We start from the raw sequence: 25,882 nt of genomic DNA, 5'->3' as shown, positions 1-25,882 counted from the left end.
TTAACAAGGCCTAAGAAATCAGGGCCTGATCCTTATGGCAACAGTCCTGGAAATCAACTCTCCTGTCCTCCCTTGCTCACCTCCAGTGCTCCAGACTCAGCCCTTTCATGTGTATTTTCTAGATAATCCTCATATAGGATGCTACTTATCACCCTTCAGTTTACAAATGAGGAAATTAGGGCTCAGAGAGGCAAAGCAACTTAGCCAAGGTTACACAGCTAAAGCCAGCAATTTCTCCTTCTGGAGCTCTGTGTGTGTGTGTGGGTGTGTGTGTATGCGTGTGTGTGTATGCGTGTGTGCGTGTGTGTCCTGCCTCCTTGACTAGATTGTGAATCCAGCTCCAGGTGGAGTCCAAAGAATACATTTGGAAATGGTGTGGTGTGTGATGGGGGTCAGGGGATACCGTTAAATAGCAGCTTCCAGAGGCCTTGGCAGGTCGCTCAGTCTCAAGGGAGTGAGGCTGCAGTGTTACAGTTGGCCGTGCCTTTGACCCCTCCAAATCCTGAAGGATAGTCCAGGCCTATGCGGTGGCCCCCTCTGTCCCTTCCTGTATCTCCCCACTGAGAAGGTTGCCCAAGGTCAAACAGTTTGTAAATGTTGGAGCCTAGACTTGAACCCAGGAAGTCCAACCTTGCATGTTGCAGTCTTTAAGACCTGGACTTAAGTCCAAGGTTTTTCTTCTCAACAGTGTGTGACCCTGGGCAAGTTATTTAACCTCTCTGAGCTACTTAACCTCTCATGAAGTAGTTAAGATAATTGAATTAGGTAATGTAAGCCAAGTGCCAGAAACATGGTAAATCCTCAATAAATAGTGCTATTTCCCAAGGCCTCATTATCTCAAATAATGAGCCACCACTTAGGACCCCTGCCATCTGCCAGGCACTGTGGGAGGTGCTTTGGTGACATCATCTCCAGGAATCGTCCCAACAGTCCTTGGGGAGAGACTATGGTGATCCCTATTTGACAATTTGATGCCATTTGCCCAAAGTTACACAGAGAGTAAGCAATAAGGTTGCGATATAAACCAGGTCGCCTGACTCCAAGACCTAGACACTTTTCCACTCTATGTATTCATTAATTCATTTGATTCAACAAGTATTTATTGGGCATCTACTATGTATGCAAGGCAGCGTTCTAGGAGGTAGAGATACAGCAGTGAACCAAACAGACACAAATCCCTGTGCTCATGAAACCGACGTTCTAGTTACAGGAGCATCAGGAAAAGCTTCTGGCCTTTCAAGGTGAGGCTGGTCACCCGTCCCACCTGCTTGACCAAGGCGGGGCAAGTGCCTGATGGGACATTGGAGTTGGAGATGGACATGGCTAGGGTAGTGGGCAGGGGAAAGGATCAGGACCAGAACTATGAAAAGATGAATACAAAGCTGTCTGCTGAGAGAAGTGGGGAATGGCCTCAGAAACAACAGAGCAGAACCTCAGTGCCCCTGGGACTTGGATTCCCTGAGGACTGTTTTTTCTCTGAGGTCAACAATGCCCAGAGCTAAAAGCAGGTATTTCCATGCATGAAGACTCTGACTACGCTGTGGACAGAGCCTGCTTTGGGGCCCCCAATCTAGGGCTCCCCGAGCCTCCAGGTAGAAAGAATCAGGATGAAGGTGATACAGACGCCTCACTCGGCACGGCTGCCTTCGGTGGATATTTGGGCGGGCCCAGGCGCCCTCTTGTGGCTTCCTTGTCTATGCATGGGCCCTCCCTGTGTCCCTGTGGTTGGAGGGGCTGCCTGTGCCTAGACCATTTCTGTTTCCAGCCTGGACCCCTTCCCCTATTCCCAGCTTTTCCTGCCTCCAGCTGAGGCCCGAAAAACTTACTCAGTTTTGTCATCTTTTACTGCGTAGACCTTGGAACACAAAATTGGGCACCTGCAAGCCCTTTGATGCTATCAGCAGGCACAGCCATGTGGTGGTGTAGCACATAGGCACACCATTTGGTTCAAATCCTGACTGTATCCGTCGCTTAGGAGCAATTGTACAGCCTTGCTGGGCCTTACCTTTCTCATTTTAAAAATGAAGATCATAATAGTTTCTACCTTAAAGAGCTCTGAGAATTAAACGCGATAATACTCTTTGGCCAATTGATCTGTTAAAGCCACAGTACCATTCCTGTTCTACACACACACACACACACACACACACACACACACACACACACACACACAAACAAATACTGTGCCTCTCCCCTATATTGCAGGGGCCTGAAGCCTGACTTGCCATCAGAGTTGCAGGTTAGATTCAGCCAATGGGAGGCAGCAAAGGCACATTATTGCTTCTCCAACAGCAGCAGGAGAATCTCTAGTTTCGGGATTCAGTTTTACAGACACCTCCGCAGGCTTTTCCCTGAACACAGCCTCAGGATAGGAGGCAGCTGTGATCATTGCCAGTGGTTTCCTGCAGTTCCTACAACTTCCAGACTCTTTGAAAGCTGTCTCCAGCCTATTCTTTATATTTTAAGCCATCTAATGGTTTTGTAAGCTCCCAGTTTTTCATATTAAATCCATTCCTGCTGGATGCAGAGCAACTAGGGCTCTCACTCATTGTTCTGGAAGTACAGCATGGCACACCCACCGTGGAAATCCATTTGACGGTTTCTTATAACATACACTACTACCACATGACCCAGCAATCCCACTCTAGGAATATACCCAAGACTAATGAAAACATATGTCCACACCAAGACCTGTGCGTGAATGTTAATAGTAGCATTATTCATAATTACTCCAACATGGAAATAATCAAAACATCCATCACTAAGATAAACTGTGGTACAGCCATAGAGCAGAATATTATTCAGAAATAAAAAGGAAGGAACTGATACATAGAACAACATGGATGAACCTCAGACATGACGAGTGAAGAAAAGCCAGGCACAAAAGAGTGTATATTTTATGTGTCAGCCATGGACGTGTGCCAGTCTCTCTTCAAGAAAGAAACTGCCAATCAGCTGTGAGGAGTGAAGGTCTCCAATAGCCCACAGCTGTAGCAACTTTGATAATGCTGAGGCCACGCCCTTCATGGCAGCTCACCCAGTGAGAGGTCACAGAGGGAGCACAGAGGGATGCCCGGCTGTTTCAGCCCAACATAGGACTCTATGGGAATCTTCGTTCTGGGCTGGTTGAGATTTTCTAAGAACTGCACCGAAGCCTGAGGCTCCTCCTCTCCAGTTTTCATTTCTTCCCCCTCTTCTTTCACAGGTGTTAGACCTGCATCGTAGTATGAAAATCCTTCCTGTTCTCCTTTTTCTTTTTTTTTTTGCGGTACGCGGGCCTAACTGCTGTGGCCTCTTCCGCTGCGGAGCACAGGCTCCGGACGCGCAGGCTCAGCGGCCATGGCTCACGGGCCCAGCCGCTCCGCGGCATGTGGGATCTTCCCGGACCGGGGCACGAAGCCGTGTCCCCTGCATCGGCAGGCGGACTCCCAACCACTGCGCCACCAGGGAAGCCCCTGTTCTCCTTTTTCTTTCACAAGCGCTATCTGCAGTAAATCTCTAGAACCGCTAACTCCATTCTGACATCTGCTTCCCAGGACCCCAAACTGACATTCTTTTTTAAGAAATTTTAAGAGGGGCCAAATTAATCTGTAGAGACAGAAAGCAGATTGGTAGCTGCCTGAGCCAGAGGTTGGAGAGACGGACTGCAGAGGGGCATGAGGAAACTTTTTGGAGTAATGTAAATGTTGTATATCTTGATTATCATGGTGGATACACTGGTGTATACATTTGTCAAAACTCATTGAAGTGTACAATTAAATCAGTGATTTTACTGTATACAAATTATACTTCAATGAGGATTTTTTTTTTAAAATCTCTGCTTTCGAGAAATATCTAGAGTGTGCGTGGTAGTTATAGGACTGTGCACACTTGTCAAAACATAGACTTGTACACTAAAAAGGAGGATTTGTATTATGTATGAGTTATACTTTCATGAAAAAAAGAATGAATCAGGAAAATAATTTTTACTGATTATCTCAAGTGATGATATGTATGGGGCGGGGGATGCTCCATTGGAGGAATCACACTTCCTGATTTCAAAAATTACTACAAATCTACAGTAATCAAGAGTCTAGTACAGGCATAAAGACAGACATATAGCCCAATGGAACAGAATAGACAGCCCAGAAATAAACCCTTGCATATATGGTCAAATGATTTTTGACAAGGGTGCCAAGACCATTCACAGGGGAAGAACAGTCTTTCTAACAAATGGTGCTAGGAAAACTGGATATCCACATGCAAAAGAATGAAGATGAATCCCTACCTCACACTATACACAAAAATTAACTCAGAATGGATCAAAGTCCTAAATGTAAGACCTAAGACTATAAAACTCTTAGAAGAGAACAGGGTAAAAGCTTCATGACATTGGATTTGGCAATGATTTCCTGGATCTGATACCAAAAACACAGGCAACAGCAACAAAAATAAGCAAACTGGACTTCATGAAAATTTAAAACTTCTGTATATTCAAAGACACTCTCAACAGAGTAAAAAGCAACCCACAGAATGAAAGACATTTGCCAATTATATATCTGATAAGGGATAATATCCAGAATATATAAAGAGTTTTTAAAATTCTACCCCCCCCACACACTCAAAATCCCAATTCAAGATCTATATCAGGGAAACTACAAACAACTCTGATGAAACAAATCAAAGAAGAACTAAATAGAGAGATATTCCATGTTCACAGATAGGAAGACTCAATATTCTTAAGACGTCAGGTCTTTCAAACTTTATCTATAGATTCAATGCAGTCCCAATCAAAACCCCAACAAGCTACTTTGTGGATATCAACTTATTCTAAAGTTTATGTAGAGAGGCAAAAATCCCAGCATAGCAAACACTATATTGAAGGAGAACAATTACCCGACTTCAAGACTTACTATAAAGCTACAGTAATCAAGACAGTGTGGTATTGGTGAAAGAACAGACAAATAAATAGATCAGTGGAACATAACAGAGAGCTTAGAAATAGACCCAAATAGATATAGTCAACCGATCTTTCACAAAGGAGTAAAGGCGATATAATGGAAAAATGATAGCCTTTTCAACAAATGGTCCTGGAACAGCTGGACATCTACATGCAAACAAACAAAAGAATCTGGACACTGACCTTACATCCTTCACAAAAATTAACTCAAAATGAATCACAGACCTAAATCTAAAATGCAAAACTATAAAACTCCTAGAAGATAACATAGGAGATGTTATCTAGATCAGCGGTCCCCAACCTATTTTTAGCACCAGGGACCGGTTTCGTGGAAGAAAATCTTTCCACGGACTGGGCGTGGGGGGGATGGTTTGGGGATGATTCAAATGCATTAAATTTATTGTGCACTTTATTTCTATTATTATTACATTGTAATATATAATGAAATAATTATACAACTCACCATAATGCAGAAGCAGTGGGAGCCCTGAGCTTGTTTTCCTGCAACTAGACGGTCCCATCTCGGGGTGATGGGAGACAGTGACACCCGAAGTGTGTTGCTTATGTCCAGTCTACTCTGTATTCTCATTTTGGTTGCTGTCGCTGCAGAAAACCCTGCTTCACAAAGATAGGATGCTGGAAATGGAAGCAGGCTTTTCAGCGCTTTTGTGGCAATCTCAGGACATTCTGCCTTGCCTTTAATCCAGAACATACGGAGATTTGAAGTTGTCTCAAGCATACTTTTAAGGCCACCGTCATTTGAGATCTCAAGCAGTTGATCCTCTTCTAGCACAGACAAAACTTTCAACCGATTCACCTGGCTTATCCACAAATGGGTCGCGGATCCATTCCTTCCCACTTCGGGGGTCTTTGTGGTTGGGAAGTGATGCTCAAACTCTTTTGAAAGCTGAGATGGGTGATCGTGCACCAGCTGGGAGAAAGAAGGCCCTGGCTCAGTCTCTTTCAAAATCTCTGCTAATGTTTGAAACATGTCCAAAGTCCCAATGCTCACTCATCGCTCCCATAATTCCAGTTTGGCTTTGAATGCAGCCACTTTATCTGCCGACTTGAACACAGCTGTCGTTACCCCCTGAAGTGACAGACTGAGTTCGTTGAGCAGGTTGAATATGTCACACAAGTAAGCAAGTTTTGCGACCTATTCTGTATCACTGAAATGTGCTGTCAGTGGTGACTGTTTTTCTAAAAGAAATTTCTGGAGCGGCTCTCGTTAACTCAAAAACTCCGGTCAGTGATCTACCTTTAGAAAGCCATTTCACTTCTGTGTATAAGAGAAGACGTGTGTGCTCTGGGTCCATCTCCTCACAGAGCTGCGCGAACAGACGTGAGTTAAGGGCATGTACTTTAACGTGGGTGATAATTTTAATCACATCCTGCAAAACGTTAAGTTCAGGTGACATTTTCCAGCTAGCCAGCATTTCTCTTTGGATGACACAGTGCGTAGACTCACCTTCAGAAGCGACCTCTTTGACCCGAGTAGTGAAACCAGAAAACCGTGCAGTCGTGGCAGCTGCTCCGTCACACATATACCAGCACAAAATGACCAATTCCGTTTTCCTGATATGTAATCATTCAAATACTTGAATAATTATGCAGCTGTGGTGTTCCCTGGCAACAAAAGTGCACATAACATAGCCTCATGCATATCCTCCTGAAAAACGTATCTCACAAAAACAAGCATTGTTGCCTTGTTGTCAACATCGGTAGACTCATCAACCTGGATTGCATACCACGGTGACTCATTAATCCTCTCTAACAATTGTGCCTCAATATCCTCTGCTATTACAACAATTCGTCTAGTTATGGTGGTAGCCGAAAGAGGAACACGTGCCACTATTGAACTGCAGCCTCTCCTAATAGTTCACGACAAGTGTCCTTAGCAGCAGGCAGGATCAACTCTTCACCAATAGTAAAGGGCTTCTTAGCTTTAGCAATGCGGTTAGCCACTAAGAATGATGCTCTCAGTGCAGACGCATCTGATGAAGGAGTGGCCTTCAATAATTGCTTCTGTTCCTCGTGTCCACATTTTTTCTTTTGAAAAACTCCAAAGGCTTGTCTTTTAACGCAGGGTGCTTGGTCTCCATGTAGTGAAGCAGTTCTGAAGGTTTCATGGCTTCGTTGGATAGCTGGTCTCCACATGTTATACAAAGCGGGCTTGGAGAATGTGAATCACCTGTTGCAATGAACCCGTAATTTAAGTAGGACTCTTGGTATTTTCTTTTAAATGCAGCTTTCTTTTTTGTTGGCAGTCTTAAGAGTCTTCTGCTGTCTCATCATTGGGTCTTTCCTCCTTTTCAAAGAAGCTCTCCCGCGATGCTTGTGTTTTACTCATTTTGGCTAGAGTTAGCTTGTGGGCTTACCAAAACTGTGACTGAGACAAGTACGCAGTGCGGGAAAGAGGCACGGACAGAAGTGGTAAATAAAATAATGGGCGGGGGGTCACATGCAGACTAAAATAAGTGTCGGATTCTGTCTTAAAACCTGCCACCAGATGCAGCTGTATGATTGAAGTACATCAACTCACTTGCCACTTTAAAGCCTGCCACCAGATGCAGCTTGTCACTTACTGATAGGGTTTTGATATGAGTCTGCAAGCAACTGATTTATTATGGTTTCTGTGCAGTCACACCTCTCTGCTAATGATAATCTGTATTTGCAGCCGCTCCCCAGCACTAGCATCACCGCCTCAGCCCCACCTCAGATCACCAGGCATTAGATTCTCACAAGGAACACGCAACCTAGATCCCTCGCATGCGCAGTTCACAGTAGAGTTCGCGCTCCTATGAGAATCTAATGCTGCTGCTGATCTGACAGGAGGCAGAGCTCGGGAAGTAATGCGAGCGATGGGGAGCGGCTGTAAATACAGATGAAGCTTTGCTGGCTCACCCGCCACTCACCTCCTTCTGTGTGGGCCTGTTCCTAGCAGGCCACGGACCGGTACCGGTTTGTGGCCTGGGGGTTGGGAACCCCTGATCTAGATGACCTACAGTCTGGCAATAACTTTTTAGATACAATACCAAAGGCACAATTCATGAAAGAAAGAATCAGTAAGCTGGATTCCATTAAAATTTAAAAAGTCTCCTCTGCTAAAGACACTGTCAAGAGTATAAAAGACAAGCCACAGACTCGGAGAAAATATTTGCAAAAGTCATATCTGATAAAGGACTTTAATCCAAAATGTACAAAGAATTCTTAACAACAATAAGAGTTGTTCAACAATAAGAAAATAACCTGATTAAAAATTGGGCCAAAGACCTGAACAGACACCTCATCAAAGAAGACACACAGATGGCAAATAAGCATACGAAAAGATGCCCCACATCATATATCATCAGGGAAATGCAAATGAAAGCAATGAGATACCACTATACACCTATTAGAATGGCCAAAATTCTGAACACTGACAACATGAAATGCTGGTGAGAATATGAAGCAACAGGACCTCATTGCTTGTGGGAATGCAAAATGGTACAGCAACTTTGGAAGCAGTTTCTTACAAAGCTAAACATACTCTTACCATACTATTCAGGAATTATGTTCCTTGGTATTTACCCAAAGGAACTGAAAACTTATATTCACACGAACGCCTGCCCATGTATGTTTATAACAGCTTTACTTATAATTGCTAAAACTTGGAAACAACCAAGATGTCCTTCAGTAGGTGAATGGGTAAACTGTGGTACATCCAGATAGTGGAATGTTATGCAATGCTTAAAAACAAAAAAACAGACCAAAAAAAAAAAAAAGCTATCAAGCCATGAAACATATGGAAGAATCGTAAATGCGTATTACTAAGTGAAAGAAGCCAGTCTGAAAAGACTACATACTGTATGATTCCAGCTCTATGATAATTTGGAAAAGGCAAAACTATGAAGATTAAAAAGAACGGTGCTTACCAAGGATTAAGAGGAAGGAAGAGATGAATAGGTGGAGAGCAGAGGATTTTTAGGGCAGTGAAATTAAATTTCTCTGTATGAAACTATAATGGTGGAAACATGTCATTATACATTCGTCCAAACCCATAGAATGTACAACACCTAGAGTGAACCCTAATGTAAACTATGAACTGTGGTAATAATGATGTGTCAATGTAAGTTCACCAATTATAAAAAATGTAGTACTCTGTGGGGGATATTGATAAAGGGAGAGGCTGCGCATGTGTTGGGGGAGAGGGTATGTGGGAAATCTCTGTCCTTCCTCCCAGTTTTTGCTGTGAATATGAAACTGCTCTAAAAATAATGCCTATTTGAAAACAACCTAATACAAAAATGGGCTAAGGACTTGCACAGACAGTTCTTCAAAGAAGATATACAAATGGCCCATAAGCACGTGGATGGATAGATGCTCAACGTCACTAATCATTAGGGAAATGCAAATCAAAATCACAATGAGATACCGCCTCATACCCATTAGGATGGCCACTATCAAAAAATAAAACCAAAAACAACAAGCGCTGGCAATGATGTAGAGAAATGTGAACCGTTGTGCACTGTTGGGAATGTAAAATGTTATAGCCTCAGTGGAAAACAGTATGGCAATTCCTCATAAAATTAAAAATAGAATTACCATTGGTTCAGCAATTCTACTCCTAGGTATATATTCAAAACGACTGAAATCAAAGTCTTAAAGAAATATTTGTACACACATGTTCACAGAAGCATTATTCATAATAGCCGAAAGATGGAAGCAACCTAAGTGTCCACCAACCGATGAGTGGATAAGCAAAATGTGATAGGTATAGATATTCCATTAGATAGCTAGATATATAAATATATATAGAGATATATATCTATGATACAGATATATACATGGAATATTATTCAGTCTTAAAAAGGAAAGAAATTCTGAGACACGCTACAACATGCATGAAACTTGAAGACATTAAGCTGTGAAATAAGCCAGTTACAAAAAGACAATACTGTATGATTCCACTTAAATGAGGGACCTAGAGTAGTCAGATCTTTAGAGACATGATTCTACAGAAAGCAGAATGATGATCGTCAGGGATTGGGAAGAGTCGGGAATGGGGAGTTAAGGTTTAATGATACAAAGTTTCAGTTTTGCAAGATAAAATGAGTTCTGAAGATGAATGTTGGAGACTGCACAACAATATGTATGTACTTAATATCACTGAACTGTACCCTTCTAAATAATTAAGATAGTTGAATTTTGTCATGTGTATTTTACCACAATAAAAGACTTTCAAAAAACTAAGTTATATTAAAATTATATACATACATATATATAATTTTTTTAAAGAGTTATCTCCTCCAGGTGTCAAATATGCTGGGCACCCCATCGACAAGGGGAATGGGAAGTTCAGATACTATTGAACAGTATTAATCACGGAGGGCTTCTCGGAGGAGGTGTAGTGGTTGGGCTGATGCTAGGCCAAAGGGGCAGGATTCCAGTGGTGAATGATTCCACCTCAGTGTTCATCTGGATCCTGCTTCTCAGCTCACTGCTTCACAGTTTCCATGGAGACAGTTTCCAGAGAACTTGGAATACCCATGTTGCTGTCACTTGGCAACCAAGAACTGGTAGCTGCAGCAACCTGCCACGTTCTTTCCATCATCCTGGGCCCTCATCTCCGGCATGGGCTCTGTACAGCCCAGGCACTGGGGGCCCAGCTAGGGAGGCACCTTCCACCTGCTTTCCTCTCAGCCACTCACAGGCCTCACAGGGACAACTGAGACTCTTGTTGATGGAGGTAAGTCCACTTAAATGCTAGATGGACTGGGGTCAGGACACAGACAACCTCCAGCCCCACAGGATTCTCGCATTTGCTTCCATCCATGGAGGACCCTGGGGTCCAGTGTGGATGGAACACAGTCCTGATCTCAAGGGACTCACAGCCTAGTGCAAGAGACAGAGCTCACTTCATTCTTTCAGTACCCAGATGCTAGTGCCTACTCCATGCTGGCTGCTGACCCACAGACTAGGGGGCGGGGGATGAGGCACAAAGCAGACTCCATGGTGCTCCACTCACTCCTCAGCAGGCACCTCTAAGAACCACAGGCTTCTTTCTTTAAACTTCGCAATTCTCTGCCTGAGGGCTTTTCATGCCCCCAGAAGCAGCCCGTGACCTGTGGCAGATGGGAGTCAGTGAACAAAACACACCAGTTCCCTTGCCTTCAATTGAAACAACTCTGAGACATGTCCTACACTGTTTGCCAGAGTTGCCTGGCAGGACTGAACTCCAGGTGCCCAGAGCTCCTGGCTTGAGCACATAACATGCATTGGCTGCCTTTCATCCCGTGTCACTTCTCTACTCCCTTATTGCTATCTCCTGGAATCAGCTCCCCAATAAACCACTCAAATCCTCATCTCAAATTAGCTTCTGAGGGAACCCAAGCTAACAGGGATGATGTATAACAAGGAACCAAAGTTCTGTGAGATGCGAGCTCTAACCGATTGCACGCAAAGCAGTGGCTGAACCAAAGGGAGCTGTCTGCCCAGGGCAGGCAATAGTGGTAGGGGGGACATTGTCTTTAAAAACTTAAAAGCAGTAATAACATGGACCAACAGCCAGTCTACTTTTTATTATCACCATGAACCAGTCATTCTAACCAACTTCAGTGATAAAATTCCCCTCCCCACTGAAGCTGATAGATCTCACCGTCCCATGCCTGCTCCTTGGCACTCCACTGAGGCCAGCTGCACTGAGGAGAGAGTCACTGGGGGCAGAGGAGATGGGGGAAGGCCTCAGTTTGTAGCAGTGACCTTCTAATCACCCAGTACCAGCTGCTTGGTACAGTCCTCCAAGTGCCCCTCTGCCATGGCAGTTTTCACTAGGTTACCTCTATCTGTAATTTTTTTTAACCACTAGACAGTGAGCTCCATAGAGGCAGGAACTACGGCTTGGTCATCTGGGACTGGCTCATAGTAGACACTTAGGAATGGGGCTGCTACTGGGTGGGTACTTTTGTGCAGTGCACAGCCTGCATCACTATCCATGGCAACCCGGCCTATGGAGGTTTAGTGAATTAGTGAATGAATGAATGAATGAATTGGTGAGAACTTCCAATAAGTGGGGAAAGACATTGCAAGTGGAAGAGACAGAGCAAGCAAAAGTAGGAAGCTTGTAAGTGCAAAGCTTCTTAGTGGAAAGGGCAAATAGCTTTATGTCACAGGCAGTACATCTCAGGAGTTCCATAGCCACCAGCTTTAGCATCACCCAGAGTGTCGTCAACATACCTGCACTCCATCTCAGAAATGCTCAGCCAAAATCTCTGCAGATGGGGTTCAAGAATTTGGGTATCCCAGGGGAACCCCAAGAACACAAAATTTGGAAAAGTACAGGGCCAGCTAACAAAGTGAGTGGTGGACTGCAAAGCGGTGAGACTGGCCCAGTTGGCCTGAGCCCAGGCCAATAATTCATTCATTCAGCATTCATTCATTCAATAAGTATATATTGAGCCAGGAAGGCATTCAGGTATATACCTGTGCACAAGACAGACATGGTCCCTTCTCCCTTGTCACAGTTTCGTGGGAAGACAGTCATTAAATAATTAAGCAAATAAATATCTAATATAGTGTCAGCTTATGAGTAATGCTTTGCAAGAAAGAAAGCAAGGTAAGGGGTTAAGAATAGAAGGTTATTTTAGATGGGATGTCAGGGAAGCCCTCTGCTGAGACTGAAAGGAGGTGAGGGAAGGAGTCATTTAAAATGAAAGAGCAAACCACGCAGATGTTTGGGGAAAGAGCAATCCAGGCAGAGGGAGTATATGCAAAGGCCTAGAGAATAGAACATGTGGAAGAGGGAGACTGGTTAGGAAGCTTCTGCAATAGTCCAAGTATGAGATGCCAGAGGCTCAGACCAGGGTGGAGGCAGTGGAGGTGGGTGGAAGTGGTCCGATTCAGAATATATTTTGAGGGTTAAGTTGACTAGCTTTGCTGTTGGATCAGATGTGGGTGTGAAAGAAGAGGGGAGTCAAGGTTATTGCAGTCAAGAGTGCAGGGAAATTGGAGGGAGTAATGTTAGAGAGAGACATTGGGGTGGGGAGCACAGACCACAGGAAGGTTCCTGCAGACCATGGGAAGGACTTACTTTTCTTTTGAGTGTGATGGAAGCCCTGGGAGGGTTTTGAGTAGAGAAGCGATGTGATCTGGCATGTGTTCTAACAGTATCTCTAGTTGCAGAGTGTAGAACAGACTTTAGGGAGACAGAGATGGAGTATGGCAGTTTAGAGGCTGGTGCAGATATCCAAGCGAGAGATGATGATGGCTTGCAGGGTGCTGACTGGGATGGGAAAACTAAATTTATTTGAGTAAAAACAGTAAGTGGTAAAAATTATGAAGGAGACAGACAAATAAATGACTGACGTTTGGTAGTGGATCAGGAGCGCCAGCTCTCCAGTCAGCAGCTGCGTCTTCTTGGGGGAAGCGGCTTCCATTCTCCAAGCTGGTGACAAATCTGCAAAATGGGAATGATAATGGAACATACCTCATAGAGTTTTTGATAGGGTGATGTGAATGTTTTGACACAGGATCTAGCACACAGGAAACATTTAATAAATGTTGTCCAAGGAGCCAGACTGCTAGATTGCAGTACCATCTCTGCCACTCACCCATCTTTGTGACATTTACCCCTCTGTGTGTCTGTTTACCCATCAGTAAAATGGAGCTATCAAATACCAACTTTATGGGGTTGGGTGGTGAGGATTAAATAAATGAATACAAGTAAAGCATTTAGAATAATGTTCCATGGAGCAAGCACCGCATGTGTCAATTATTATTCTGAATATATTATAGCCCTATTTCATTACCTCTTCTCCCACCAGCATACGTCCACCCCATTCTGCAGATGGGAGGTCTGTGGCTCAGAACAAGGTAACCTCTCTTCAAACGATGCCACAACCTACGTGTAGCGGATCTGCCCGCTGCGGGGAAGACGGAGATTCCAGCTTTGAGGGACCTTGTCCCCAGGGGTCCTGTCCTGTCCCGCCCGCGCGCTGCCTGTTGGAACCCTTTAGCGTCTCCCTTCTGTTTCCAGCCGGGCGCGCTGGCGCAGCAGCGCCGGAGCGGGAAGCTACTTCCGGCGGCCACACCCCAACGCAGAGCGTCTCCATTTTGGCCGCGCAGGTGGAGACTCGACGAGAACCTGCGGAGTAGCGGAGTGGAGTCAGCAGAACTGTGAGGGCCGAATCGGCTCACCGCACTTTCTCCCTTTCTTCCTCCGCCCGCAGAAGCCGGGGGCTCTCATGGCGGGCTTGGAGGTACTGTTCGCGTCGGCGGCGCCGGCCATCACCTGCGCGCAGGACGCGCTCGTCTGCTTCCTGCACTGGGAGGTGGTCACGCATGGCTACTACGGCTTGGGTGCCGGCGACCAGGTACGCCACGGAGCCGCCCCGGGGCCAGTGTGGAGGGGGTAAGGTGTCTTCTGCCCAAACCCAGAGGACCGGAGGCTCGGTCCAAAGTGCCTGACCTTCCCTCCTCCCAGGTCTGGGTCCTAGGAGTCATGACACCGTGGGTACCTGTAGTCTACGGGTCGGGGAGGTGCTCTGTTGTCCTAGCCTAGCTGGCACAACACGATTTGAAAAGCCAAGGACGAAACTCGCTGCAGCGCAGGCTGGCAGCCTCCGAGGCCGGGATTGTGCGGGTCTGGCAGCGAGACGGGGGTTCCTCTCCTGAGTACTCCTCACCTACCCGAACTCCAAGCTCCTTCCCACGCTGCTGGGTGGGGTGGGGCTGTGCCCAGTACTACGCTCCTCATACTGTAGTCGAGCGCCCACCAGACATCTGGATCCAGGCACAGGTATGGGGGGAGGTTGGGCCGACTCAGCTCCAGTCAAGGGCCCTTAGAGCTCAGACAGCCCTTCACGCTTTACTGAAGGGCCTGGTGCAGCCCACTCACCGTTATGGTCTTCACTCAGGCTCCGGGGGAACAGCCACCTCCCACACACGTACACACATGCACCCTGGGTGTAGGGCCAAGTAAGTTTCCTCCCCAACAGCTGTCCCATCCTCAGGCTCTGCCTCTTAGAGCAGGGGGCCCTGTGGTCATCCCCGCAGAGCCCCAGGACTGGCGGGCCCGGCCGACCTCACTAATTCTTTGCGGTAGCATTCTCCCATCTTCCCTGCCGCTTCCCTGTGACTCTCCCCCTATACGTCGCTGTACACACCAGCTTCCTGTGAGAACGGGGCCTGGGCCCCTTACTGCCCCTTCATTTCCCTTCTGCTCCATCCGAGGAAATATCCTCCCATACACACGCTCAGGACTCTGCCTGCCCCTCACTGTCACTCTCTTCTCACTCTCAGAACCGAGACCAGCTCTGGGGAGCAGGGCGCTTCACTCCTTTCATCGTACAGTGAGATTTTAACCTCACTCTCATTTCTAACGGCTTTAGTTCTCAGATACCCTAATCCTTTTTTAGTTTCTCAGATATACATCCAGCGTCTTAATCTTTCCTCTTCTGACACAGGGCTTTAGGGATCCCTCCTCAGACAGAGTTTACACATCCTGGGCTCCTAGAGCCAGGTTCGCCCCCCCACCCCCACTGCTCCATTTCTCTGTCCCTTAAAACTCGTGACCAAGACTATCACACCCCCTCATGCTTTACCCTCACCAACAGGAATAAGAAACACAAGAACTGTCATGGATTTCTGGCTCTTTTTCCCCCCCTCAGACCTCAAGTGTCTCAGTGGGACCCCAGATACACACAGTAAACTACTCCACCACCACCTCCAGGCTTACGGGAAAAGAAGGACCAGCCTGACACACAGACACACAGACACGCACACTCACCCACCCACACACCCTGGAAGCAGGAACCATTCTCCCTCCCAGATGCCTTTGTTCCTGGCCTTTCTGTTCACCTTTTGCTTCCTTCCACTTACCTTGCCTTTCAACATTTCAGACCTTGGGATCAGGTAGAGGCAGGGCCCAGAATCCTGAGTGTCAGGTTTCCACTTTCAGTATGTAATCACCCCAAAAGAAACCTTACGTCTCCTCGCTTGCCTCATTCCAGCTTTCTAATCTTTATCAGCTCTTTCACTTGCCCCAGGCATTTCATTTCACCTTTTCCTGGGACATTCTCCTAGAAAGCTGATGTGTAGGATGGTGCAGGGGACAGTGGAATTGGAGAGGGGGTAAGACTTGTTCCTGACCTTCGGGCTCCCCTTTCGACTCTCAGCGCTGCCCCCCCACCCCTCCCTGCCCCTTGCCCTGTCCTTCAGATCTAACAGGTTTGCCCTGCTTTCTCCCCTCCTCATATACCTCACTCTCTGTATTTTACTCTCAGCTAGCTACTGCTGCCCTGACACACTGTTAGAATCTCTCCCCCCAGCAACAGGAACTTGTTACAGAGAGCCTGTGTGACTCCCTTCTCTTCTTCCCCTTCAGCACTGCAGATCTGCTCCCACCACTCGTCCCCTCACAAATCCTGTCAGCAACTCTGAGTCACTTTGACAGCTTAGGGACATCAGTTCATGTAGGTCATTGCCTCCTCCTAACTGGCACCATCCCCTTGCCATGTACTCCAGGCTTCCAAATTTTCAGAAAGAACACAATCTCGTTTCAATACTGGTCTAAAAAAATGAATAAGAGATCCTTAACTGAATCCCAAAGGTCCATCTAATTCCACTCTGTTTATGATGCCACATGTCGAGTTCATGCAAGCCAGAAAAAGATTCTGGCTCCAGACATCCTAGGGGAGGCCCGGGGGAGTGCGGATGGTGGTTTAGAAGGCATTGCCCACTGTCCATCTGTCCACCCCAGTGCTGAGTCAAGCATGTTCCCCCATGGTGGGGGATGGGCATTTGTTCTGCGCACTAGAGCATGGTGTGTTTTTGCTTCTCTCTGCCCCTTAAGTGCCACTGGACTTCAGGTTGCACTTGTCCTCCTCTCACTTCTGCTGAGTTTACTTTCATTCAGAGTAGAAACCTTTTGGAGGCGCATCTTTCCTATTAGTTTATTTAAGAGAGGTTTTAGTTTTCCAGTGTGGGGCCAGCAGTCTCAGCTGAGACCAGTAGTATTTGCCAAGTTCAGAGGATGTTTATGTTGCCTCTCCAGCCACCTCCTGCTTCCCACCCTTCTGGGGGTGATAAGAGAGAGAGGAAGGTCCTGAAATTGTGTACTTGATCATTTAATATGTTGACAGTTAAATAGAAAGCTAAATTGTCTGCTTTTCTCTTTGGTTTTGTGTCCTCTGGTACAGGGGAATTGTGTACATAAAACTTGATTAGAAGAGCAATACAGCTTCAGTAAAAAATTCAATATTTGAATTTCGATTTCTTTTTTGAAGTCAGCACCACTCCTCATAAGAGCTTTACAGCTGTGTCAGGTGGTTTAAGTAGCAAGGGAATAGAGATGGCCGTAGACTTAATTTTGAGAATATTGTTTTCTGTTGTAGGAATCTAAAGATTATGACAAAAGAGAGAAGATGCCCCACATGATCTTCTTTGGGTGCATTTTAGCCCAGGGACACTGGAATGAACTCATGGCCATTAAAGAATGCTTCCAGCCCCAGGATTTTGCCTAAGGGGACAACTATCTTTACTTTTGGGGGGCCCATCTGGGGGACTTGGCTGGGAAAATCTCCAGCCATAGCGTGGGCAATCAGGAGCTCTGAATGCCAAACTGAGCTCTGCACTTGACTTACCATGACCTTAGGCAGTTTTCAGCCCCCCTTAGATTTTTTTTCATCCGAACGAGTTAAACAGCACAACCATGTACTTTGGCTGCTTTCCAATCGTAGCTCTTTGGGAGGTCTGATATTTGATGTCCCCCTCTAGAGGGCAGTTGAATGCCATGTTTGGCTTGATATCACCAAGGCCAGTCTCTTTCAGTCCCACCTGTTTTCCCATATCAGGGCAGCCCTTGAGCTGGGGAACATTGGTTCCACTGCAGTGAGAGGTATCAGTCTCACTAGGCCCTAGGATTCTCTCTTGCTCTGGAAGCCTGAGGTTATGGGAGAGTGAGCAGGCTGAATTATTTATACTCCAAGAAGAAATTCTGGTGGGTTGAATGCTGTAATGGAGGGTATAAATATAAATTCAAAGGCCCTTGATAGAACAAAGACAAGGCATGTCATCAAATTCTTGGCTTCCAAAGTAAACCTTAAATCCAGGACACTAAACATGGTTATAGGAAATTTACCCAGTTGAGGGTGAGGGGATAGTTTCTCTTTCTTTTAGCAGAGTGGGCTGATTAGTTTCACTTTTGTTTTCTGTCACTCTCATTTCTCTGCTTCAGGCCTGAGTTTCCTTGTTGTTTAGCCAGGTTTGAAACCATGCCAGTTGCAATGTCTTGAATTTTATTTGGGACCACTTTCCCAGTTTGATTCCTGAGCCCCAGAGGTGACCAAAGCGGCCCACGATCTCAGTTCTTGGCCTTCCGTTGTCCTTGGTGAGGTGTGAGGTCTGTGTTGCTGGATCTTTGTCTTTCGTTGTTGTTTTTCATCTTTGGTCGCACTCCCTCCCGCCGTAGTCTCATGAATACAGATCTTCCCAGTCCACTTGCTGCGTGTTTAGCTGTAGAACTATGCTTCTATGAAAACAATATATAGATTTTTTGTGTGTTTTAAAATTTTTTACATAAATGGTACCTGGCTATAAATCTCATTTTTAAAAAATTTTTCTTCGTCACATTGTTTACTTTTATCTATAATACTGCAGTTAGATCTAGTTTGTTCCTTCTAACTGCTATACAGTATTCCACTGTGAACATATTTTGCATTTTAACTCCCATTTGGTTTCTCCAACAGGGTTGTGATGAAGATCCCTTGTCATATTCCCTGTGCCTCTGTGCACAGAATTTCTTCCAGGAGTGAAGGTTTTGGGTCACGGGGTGTCAGCTTACCTGATTGCACTGAATATTACCAGATTGCTCTCCAAAAGGGTTGTAAGAGTGTGAACGGCCACCAGCAGCGCCTGGAGGTTACCATTCTCCTCACACCCACACAAACACTGGCAAAAAAATAGAAAAATAGATAACAGCAGTCTGATGGGTGGATCCTGGTATCTCATATTTTAGCCTATGTGTGTCTGAGTGCTAGTAAAGTTGAATGATCCTTTATACACTGTTAGCTGCTCTTATCTTTTGCTTGTTCATACCTTTTCAAGTGGGTTCCCAATTTTTATTGTTCGTTTTCCAGGCATTCCCTTTTTGTACTAGTTATTAATTTGTGTTGTGCCAGCTAGGCTAGGACATAGCTCATCCTAGCCCGTGACTGCCTGTTAACTTTGTCTGTAGTATCTGTTGTTGATCTGGAGCTTTAAATTATGAGCAGTGTCAAAGACAGCACTTTTTTTTTGTGGACTCATTTAAGAAATCTTTCCCCACCTGGAAACACTGTATTAGTTTTTACTGTCGAGGTAGTTTCAGAACTATTTCTCAAACGTTAGTATGTAAAAAGAAAGTCCTAGGATTTTTTTTTTAAAGAGATGAGGCCATCACAACTCACAGTGATGCATTTTTACTCCCATTAGGTTGGCAAAAATTTTTAAATTGGACAATAGCAATGTAGCTGACCTCGTGGAACAAGAACTCTCATACATACATTGCTCATGGGAGTGTAGATCCATACTTCTTTTGAAAATAATTTGACTTTATCTTATAAATTAAAAGTTCTTCCCCTAGAGATACTCTGTAGGAGTTCATCCATATGTGTACTAGGAGATGTGTACAAGAATGTTCATAGCAGGATTGTTTATAATAGCAAAACAAATAAACTGGAAGCACTCCAAATATCCATCAACAAGTGAGTTTGTAACTTGCAGCATATTCATGCAATGATGGGCTATATGGCTGTGAACTATATAGCAAAAACTGTACAGTGAGTCAGCTATAGTTAAGTGCATTGACATGGATGAATCTCAAAACAATATTGATTGAAAACGGCAGATAAAAGTGATGCGGTTTATATAAAATTCAGAAACATTTGAAACAGTATATTTTTAGGGTTTGTGTATAGTAACACAACTATAAGGAAAAGTAAAGAAATTTTTAAAACAGCTTTGTGATTACCCATGAGGAAGGAGGAGGGAGATTCATTGGGGATAGGCTACTCAAGGCTTGAACAGGATTGGCCACGTTCTGTTTCTTAAGCTGGCTGTAGGTACGTACATAGGTGTCCATTTTATAATTCTTTTTTTATCTTGTACGTGTGCTATATTTTGTTTGTATGAAAGTTGTTCATAATTTTTATTAAGGCACTACAGTAGTCTGAAGAGGTGTACATTAGAATCTGTAGTTTTACTCAACACTTTTGTGATCCCTTTGCAGATGGCCTGAATTCCAAACTTCGAGAAACACTGTCTTAGAATTTCACAGTATCCCTTTAGGTGACTGGCCTTATTCTTGACAGGGGGATAGAGAAGAGATTTTTAAACCAAGGCTACAGATTCTTGACAGGTTCCAGTGCTCTGTCACAAAGGCAGTCAGATATGAGGGAGGATCACTAGAGCAGGAGTCCAGAGACCCCAGACCTCTGACTTGCTGTAGGACCTTGGACATTTTACTTCTCCTGACCTCCGTGTCTTCATCAGTGAAGTGAGGGAGTGGGATTAGATTATCTGTAAGGTCCTTTTTAGATCTGAGGTCATGATCTTTCACCTCTCATCTCTGGTGTCTTCTCAGCCGGGTCCCAATGATAAGAAATCAGAACTGCTGCCAGCGGAATGGAACAACAATAAAGACCTGTATGTCCTCCGGTATGAGTCAAAGGATGGGTCCAGAAAGCTCCTTGTGAAGGCTGTCACTGTGGAGAACAGCATGATCATCAATGTGCTGGTGAGTCCCTAGGACACAGAGGGCTCTGCTGATGGGAGTAGATCTTGGGATCGCCTTTTTGAAACCCATTTAAGAACCCTCAATGTTTGTGAAGACTTTACTCAGTGATCCTACTTCCAGAACTTTATTCTGAGGCCAGGACCCTAAATGTAGAAATGCTTTGTGTTCAGAGATGTTCCCTGCCTATTACTGTAAGAGGAGGGACTTTCCTTCACAGAGGAATAGTTAAGTAAATTAAGGTAAATCCATTCAGGGACAGCTTGGGAGAAAAAAGCTTATTGTAGCCTCGGGGGCTACTTTTAGTTCTGTAGATAAGCTTAGCTTTCTGCCACCTTGGAGCCTGTATACTTCATGTTTCCTATGCTGGAAAGCTCTTCCTCTGTACTATTGCCGCCTCACACAGATACACACCCTCCACCCTTCCTTTAGCCTGACTGACTCCCTCTTGTTTTTCACTTACTCAAAAAGTTCAGTGCTGACTACTTACTCTCATCTGCCAGAAAAATCTAAATTATGCCTCTGCTTCATCATTTTATTTTCCTGCCTGGTACTTAACACAGTTTGTAATTAGTGTGCTTATTTATGCTTTGGTGTAATATTTGTATTCTACCACTATAGCAGAATATTCTGTAGTCTATGTAATGTAGACTATAAGCACCCTGAGGGCAGTGACTCTTTTTTTAAGTTTGGCCTGGTTGTCTGTATTTGTACAAAAGTATCATGCAGTCTGTATTGTGCTGCACTTTGCTTTTTTTCCCTCAGTATGTTTTGGAGGTCTTTACATGGGAATGTATATAGCTATAGCTTATTCATTTTAGCCACTATGTAGTATTCCATAATACCATAATTTGTTTATCTGTCTCCCTTTTGATGAACGTTTAGATTTTGTATCACACAGCGTTCTTAGTTATAAACGACAGAATCCCCTCAGGTTTGTTTAAACAGTCAGGTTTATTAAAAGAACTGGGATAACTCACTGAATTGTTGGGAGGGCTGGAGAAACAGTTTCAAGGCTGGGCTTCCAGGGCATTGCTCCAAACCATGCCATGGAAACCACTGCTGCTGCCACCACCCCAGGGCATTAGGTACTGGCTGACTGCCAACCCAGGTGCCCCTTCTTAGGAGCCACTGATGTTGTGACCCCTGCTGCCTCTGCTGCTACTCTTGATAGCAAGACGTCTGCCCCTTACTCAGCCTGTTTATCCATGGTGCTCACCTCCAAGTTGAAGTTGTGCATCCATTTGGCACCTCAGTTACATGCCTGTGTCCAAGCTGCAAAAGAGCCTGGGAAGTAGGTTTTTCTGGGCTCTGCCTCAGAAAGGCATTATTCCTAGATCAGAGAAGTCCCCAAGCATGAGACATGCACTTCATCTATTACGAACAGTCCTTATATATGTCTCTTTGTATTTCTTTAGGTTGAGTATTAAATTGTTCCTCTCCCCCCACCGCCCCGCCACTTACTCATTAGACCAGAAATACCCCAGTCTCTCATTTTCTATTTTCATTTTTCTAGGAACATGGCTCACAGCAAGTGTCAGACTTGACCCTGAACTTGAATGATTATATCGATTCAGATCACCTGGTTGACTTCCACAGGTATTTCTAAGGGTTGGCCTTCCCCTGGGAAAAAGAAGAGAGAACCAGTGGTCAGATATAAGGAATGGACTTGAGGTGTCAGAGAATGGAGGAGGGTTAACAGAAGGATCTTTCTCTCTTGGGCACAGTCACTTCTCATTTCTCTTTTCTGTTTATTTGAAGAGAAGATTCACGTGGGAAATGCCACTTGAAATAAAATGATGCAGTCAAGAGTCCACAAGTCTACAGGGTAGAGATGGGGCCTAGCCAGTGGAGTCAGTCGGAGTGAGTTCCTAGGAGGAAAAAGTGTACCTAATCTGGTACACTCCATCCCCCAATTTTTAAAATAGACTTCATTTTTTACAGCAGTTTTAGGTTCACAGCAGAATTGAGTGGTAAGTGCAGAGAGTTTCCTTGAACCTCCCCCCTGCCCCGCACTCTCACAGTCCTGCCCAGAATAGTGCATTTGTTATAGTTGATGAACCTACGCTGGCACACATTATCACCCAGATTCCATTCTTGGTGGTGTTGGAATGTGTTTACTTTTGTAAGAAACTGCCAAACTGTCTTCCAAAGTGGCTGTACCATTTTGCCTTCCCACTGGCAGTGAATGAGAATTCCCTGTTGCTCCACATCCTTGTCAGTGTTTCAGATTTTGGCCATTCTAATAGGTGTGTAGTGGTATCTCATTTTTGTTTTAATTTGCAGTTCCCTGATGACATATGATGTTGAGCATCTTTTCATATGCTTATTTGCCATCTATGTATCTTCTTTGGTGAGGTGCCCAGGTGTTTGGCCCATTTTTTAATCGAGTTTTCTTATGGTTGAGTTTTAGGAGTTCTTTGTATATTTTGGGTAACAGTCATTAATCATATATGTGTTTTGCAAGTATTTTCTTCGAGTCTGACTTGTCTTGACTTTTTATTTTGAAATTTGCAACCCCACAGAAAAGAGGGTTGGCAAAAATATTACAATGAACACCCATATACCCGTCACCTAGGTTCACCAATTTTTAACATTTTGCCACTTTTGCTTAGTTTTTCTGTATGCTTTTTTGTTCTTGAACCATCTGAGAATTATTTCCAGACTTTAAAAACCTTAACCCCTAAATATTTCATCATGTATCTCCTTGTTCTTAAACAGACATCCTCCTGTTACCACAATTAGGAAATGTAGGATTGATGCATTAATGTCATTTAATACACAGTCCATGTTCAGATTTCTGTAGTCATCCCAGCAGTGTCCTTTTTAGCTAGTCTTTTGGTTTTAGGTTTGAGGTATTTTTTTTCTTATCCAACCAAATACCACACATTGCATTTATTTTCACGTTTTTTCAATTACCTTTCATCTAGAACAGTTTCCTAGACTTTTGTTGTTCTTAGCATTGGTATTTTTGAAGACTTGAGGTCAGTTGTTGTGTAGAACATTCAGATTGTTTCCTCATCATTTGATTCAGGTTGAACATTTTCAACAAGAACACTATGTAAGGGAAGCTGTGTTCTCCTAAGTGTTTTACATCAGGCACGTGACATCTGTCTTATTGTTGATTTTGTTCAGTTTGATCATTTGGTTATGACAGTATCTGCCACCTTTCTCTCCAGTAAAGGCATCTGTTTTCCTTTGTGTTTAATAAGTGATCTGTGGTATTGTATTAGCAGACTGAATTTTCTGCCTCCCAACAGTCTTTTACCCAGTGGTTTTAGCATCTGTTGATGATTCTTGCATGAATCAGCTATTACTGTGATGATTATAAAACAGTAATTTTCTATGTTTATAATTCTTTCTACATTTATTAGTTAGATTTTTTTAATTAAAAGCTTTCTATTCTCTGTCCCCCTTATTTTTAATTTTTTAAATTTTTAAATTGATTTTTGGCTGCGTTGGGTCTTCATTGCTGCACGTGAGCTTTCTCTAGTTGAGGCGAGCAGGGGCTACTCTTCGTTGCGGTGTGCGGGCTTCTCATTGTGGTGGCTTCTCTTGTTGCAGAGCACAGGCTCTAGGCACGCGGGCTTCTGTAGTTGTGGCGCACGGGCTTAGCTGCTCTGCGGCATGTGGGATCTTCCCGGACCAAGCTCGAACCCACGTCACTTGCATTGGCAGGTGGATTCTTAACCACTGCGCCACCGGGGAAGTCCCTATTTTTAATTTTTAAAATATCAAAATAGACTCCTGGGTTATTTTTTATTCAAAGTTACATTCCATTTCTGTCATTCTTTGAATGCTCAGCTTGTTCCAGAGTTGACCAGTAGGAATTCTCTCAGGCTACCTCACCTGTCTTTTTGACATGTCACCATGTCAGAGCGTTTTCACACTTCCTGGCACAATAAGGTGTTCTGCCCTCACCTTGTACTTTACTTGCCCCTGCCTTGAAACCAGGGATTTTTCTAAGGACACATGATTTCTGTTGGTGGATAATAGTTTCCAAAATCTGGGCCCTGAGTGTGCTCATTAATATGAAGGATGTCATTGCTTTCAGGCTTTTTCAGAGAACAGAGCTAGGAAACTTTCCTGGAGTTTTTTTTTTTTCTTAACATTTCAAACTGATACTTTTATTTTTAATCTAACACTGCAGAATTTGTATTCTCTTATTCTGTACTTGTAACTCCCTTCTCTGTTGAGAACCCTGATGCCCAACAGCCTCAAAATACTTACTCATTTGTTTGATTCTAAAATACACACAGATAGTTTTTGAACTGCTACATCAGTGCCGACCAAGAACAGATCTACTAAGTAAAGTCACAAATACAATTTCTTTCCAGTTCTTTTTGTCCTTTGACTGTGTCCCACTGAGCATATATATTGTCAGAGTATTGTGTTCAAAATGTACTTAGATTTAATGCTTGTTGGTTCATCAGTGTAATGAAATTATCTGTTTGATAGATAGTTGGGCCCATTTGTTTCCACTTTATTCCATTTTGGGGACTTTATCCCCATCCTCATTGACCTCCTCAGGGTTTTGGAGGAAGCCTGGCATCACTATAAATTCAGTCATGAGAACTGCCTGGAAACCCTGTTGGATTTAATTGCATCTAATCAGCGATAACCATCTTTAACCCGCTCCACTTCTCTCAGACTTCGGACAACCTGCCCGCATCATTCTGGCCACCCCTCTTTGTCTCCATCCTTCTTTCATGCATCCTCTGTGTGAGGAGATCCCAACTTCCACTCCTGGTCATCACCCTCCAGTCAGTTTCCCACACAGCAGTTGGACCAGCGTTTTTAAAACACAGATCAGGTTATGATTAAAAGTCTTGCTTGGGGGCTTCCCTGGTGGCGCAGTGGTTGATAGTCCGCCTGCCGATGCAGGGGACGTGGGTTTGTGCCCCGGTCTGGGAGGATCCCACATGCTGCGGAGCAGCTGGGCCTGTGAGCCATGGCCACTGAGCCTGCGCGTCCGGAGCCTGTGCTCTGCAACGGGAGAGGCCACAACAGTGAGAGGCCTGCGTACCGCAAAAAAACAAAACAAAAGTCTTGCTTGAAATCCCTCAGTGATACCACCTCACACATGTTAGGAAGGCTACTATCAAAAAAACAAAATAACAGTTAGTAAGGATGTGGAGAAATTGGAACCCTTGTACACTGTTGGTGAAAATGTAAAATGGTACAGCAACTATGAA

General features: G+C 44.4%; 1 protein-coding gene across 1 annotated transcript in view; it reads left to right on the top strand.

Annotated features, from left to right (window-relative positions):
* The first annotated feature begins 14,020 nt into the window (after positions 1–14,020).
* Positions 14,021–25,882, top strand: part of PSMF1 (proteasome inhibitor subunit 1) — a 52,678-nt gene continuing 40,816 nt past the window's right edge. The window contains exons 1-3 of the mRNA XM_082856754.1: positions 14,021–14,289; positions 20,538–20,690; positions 22,204–22,286. Of these exons, the coding sequence (XP_082712880.1) occupies positions 14,161–14,289; positions 20,538–20,690; positions 22,204–22,286 (365 nt within the window). The 5' untranslated portion in view covers positions 14,021–14,160. The remainder of the gene's footprint in view (positions 14,290–20,537; positions 20,691–22,203; positions 22,287–25,882) is intronic.

Source organism: Leucopleurus acutus (assembly GCF_964270905.1).
Source record: "Leucopleurus acutus genome assembly, chromosome: 16".
NCBI classification, from domain to species: domain Eukaryota; kingdom Metazoa; phylum Chordata; class Mammalia; order Artiodactyla; family Delphinidae; genus Leucopleurus; species Leucopleurus acutus.
This window is presented reverse-complemented; position numbering and strand designations above follow the sequence as displayed.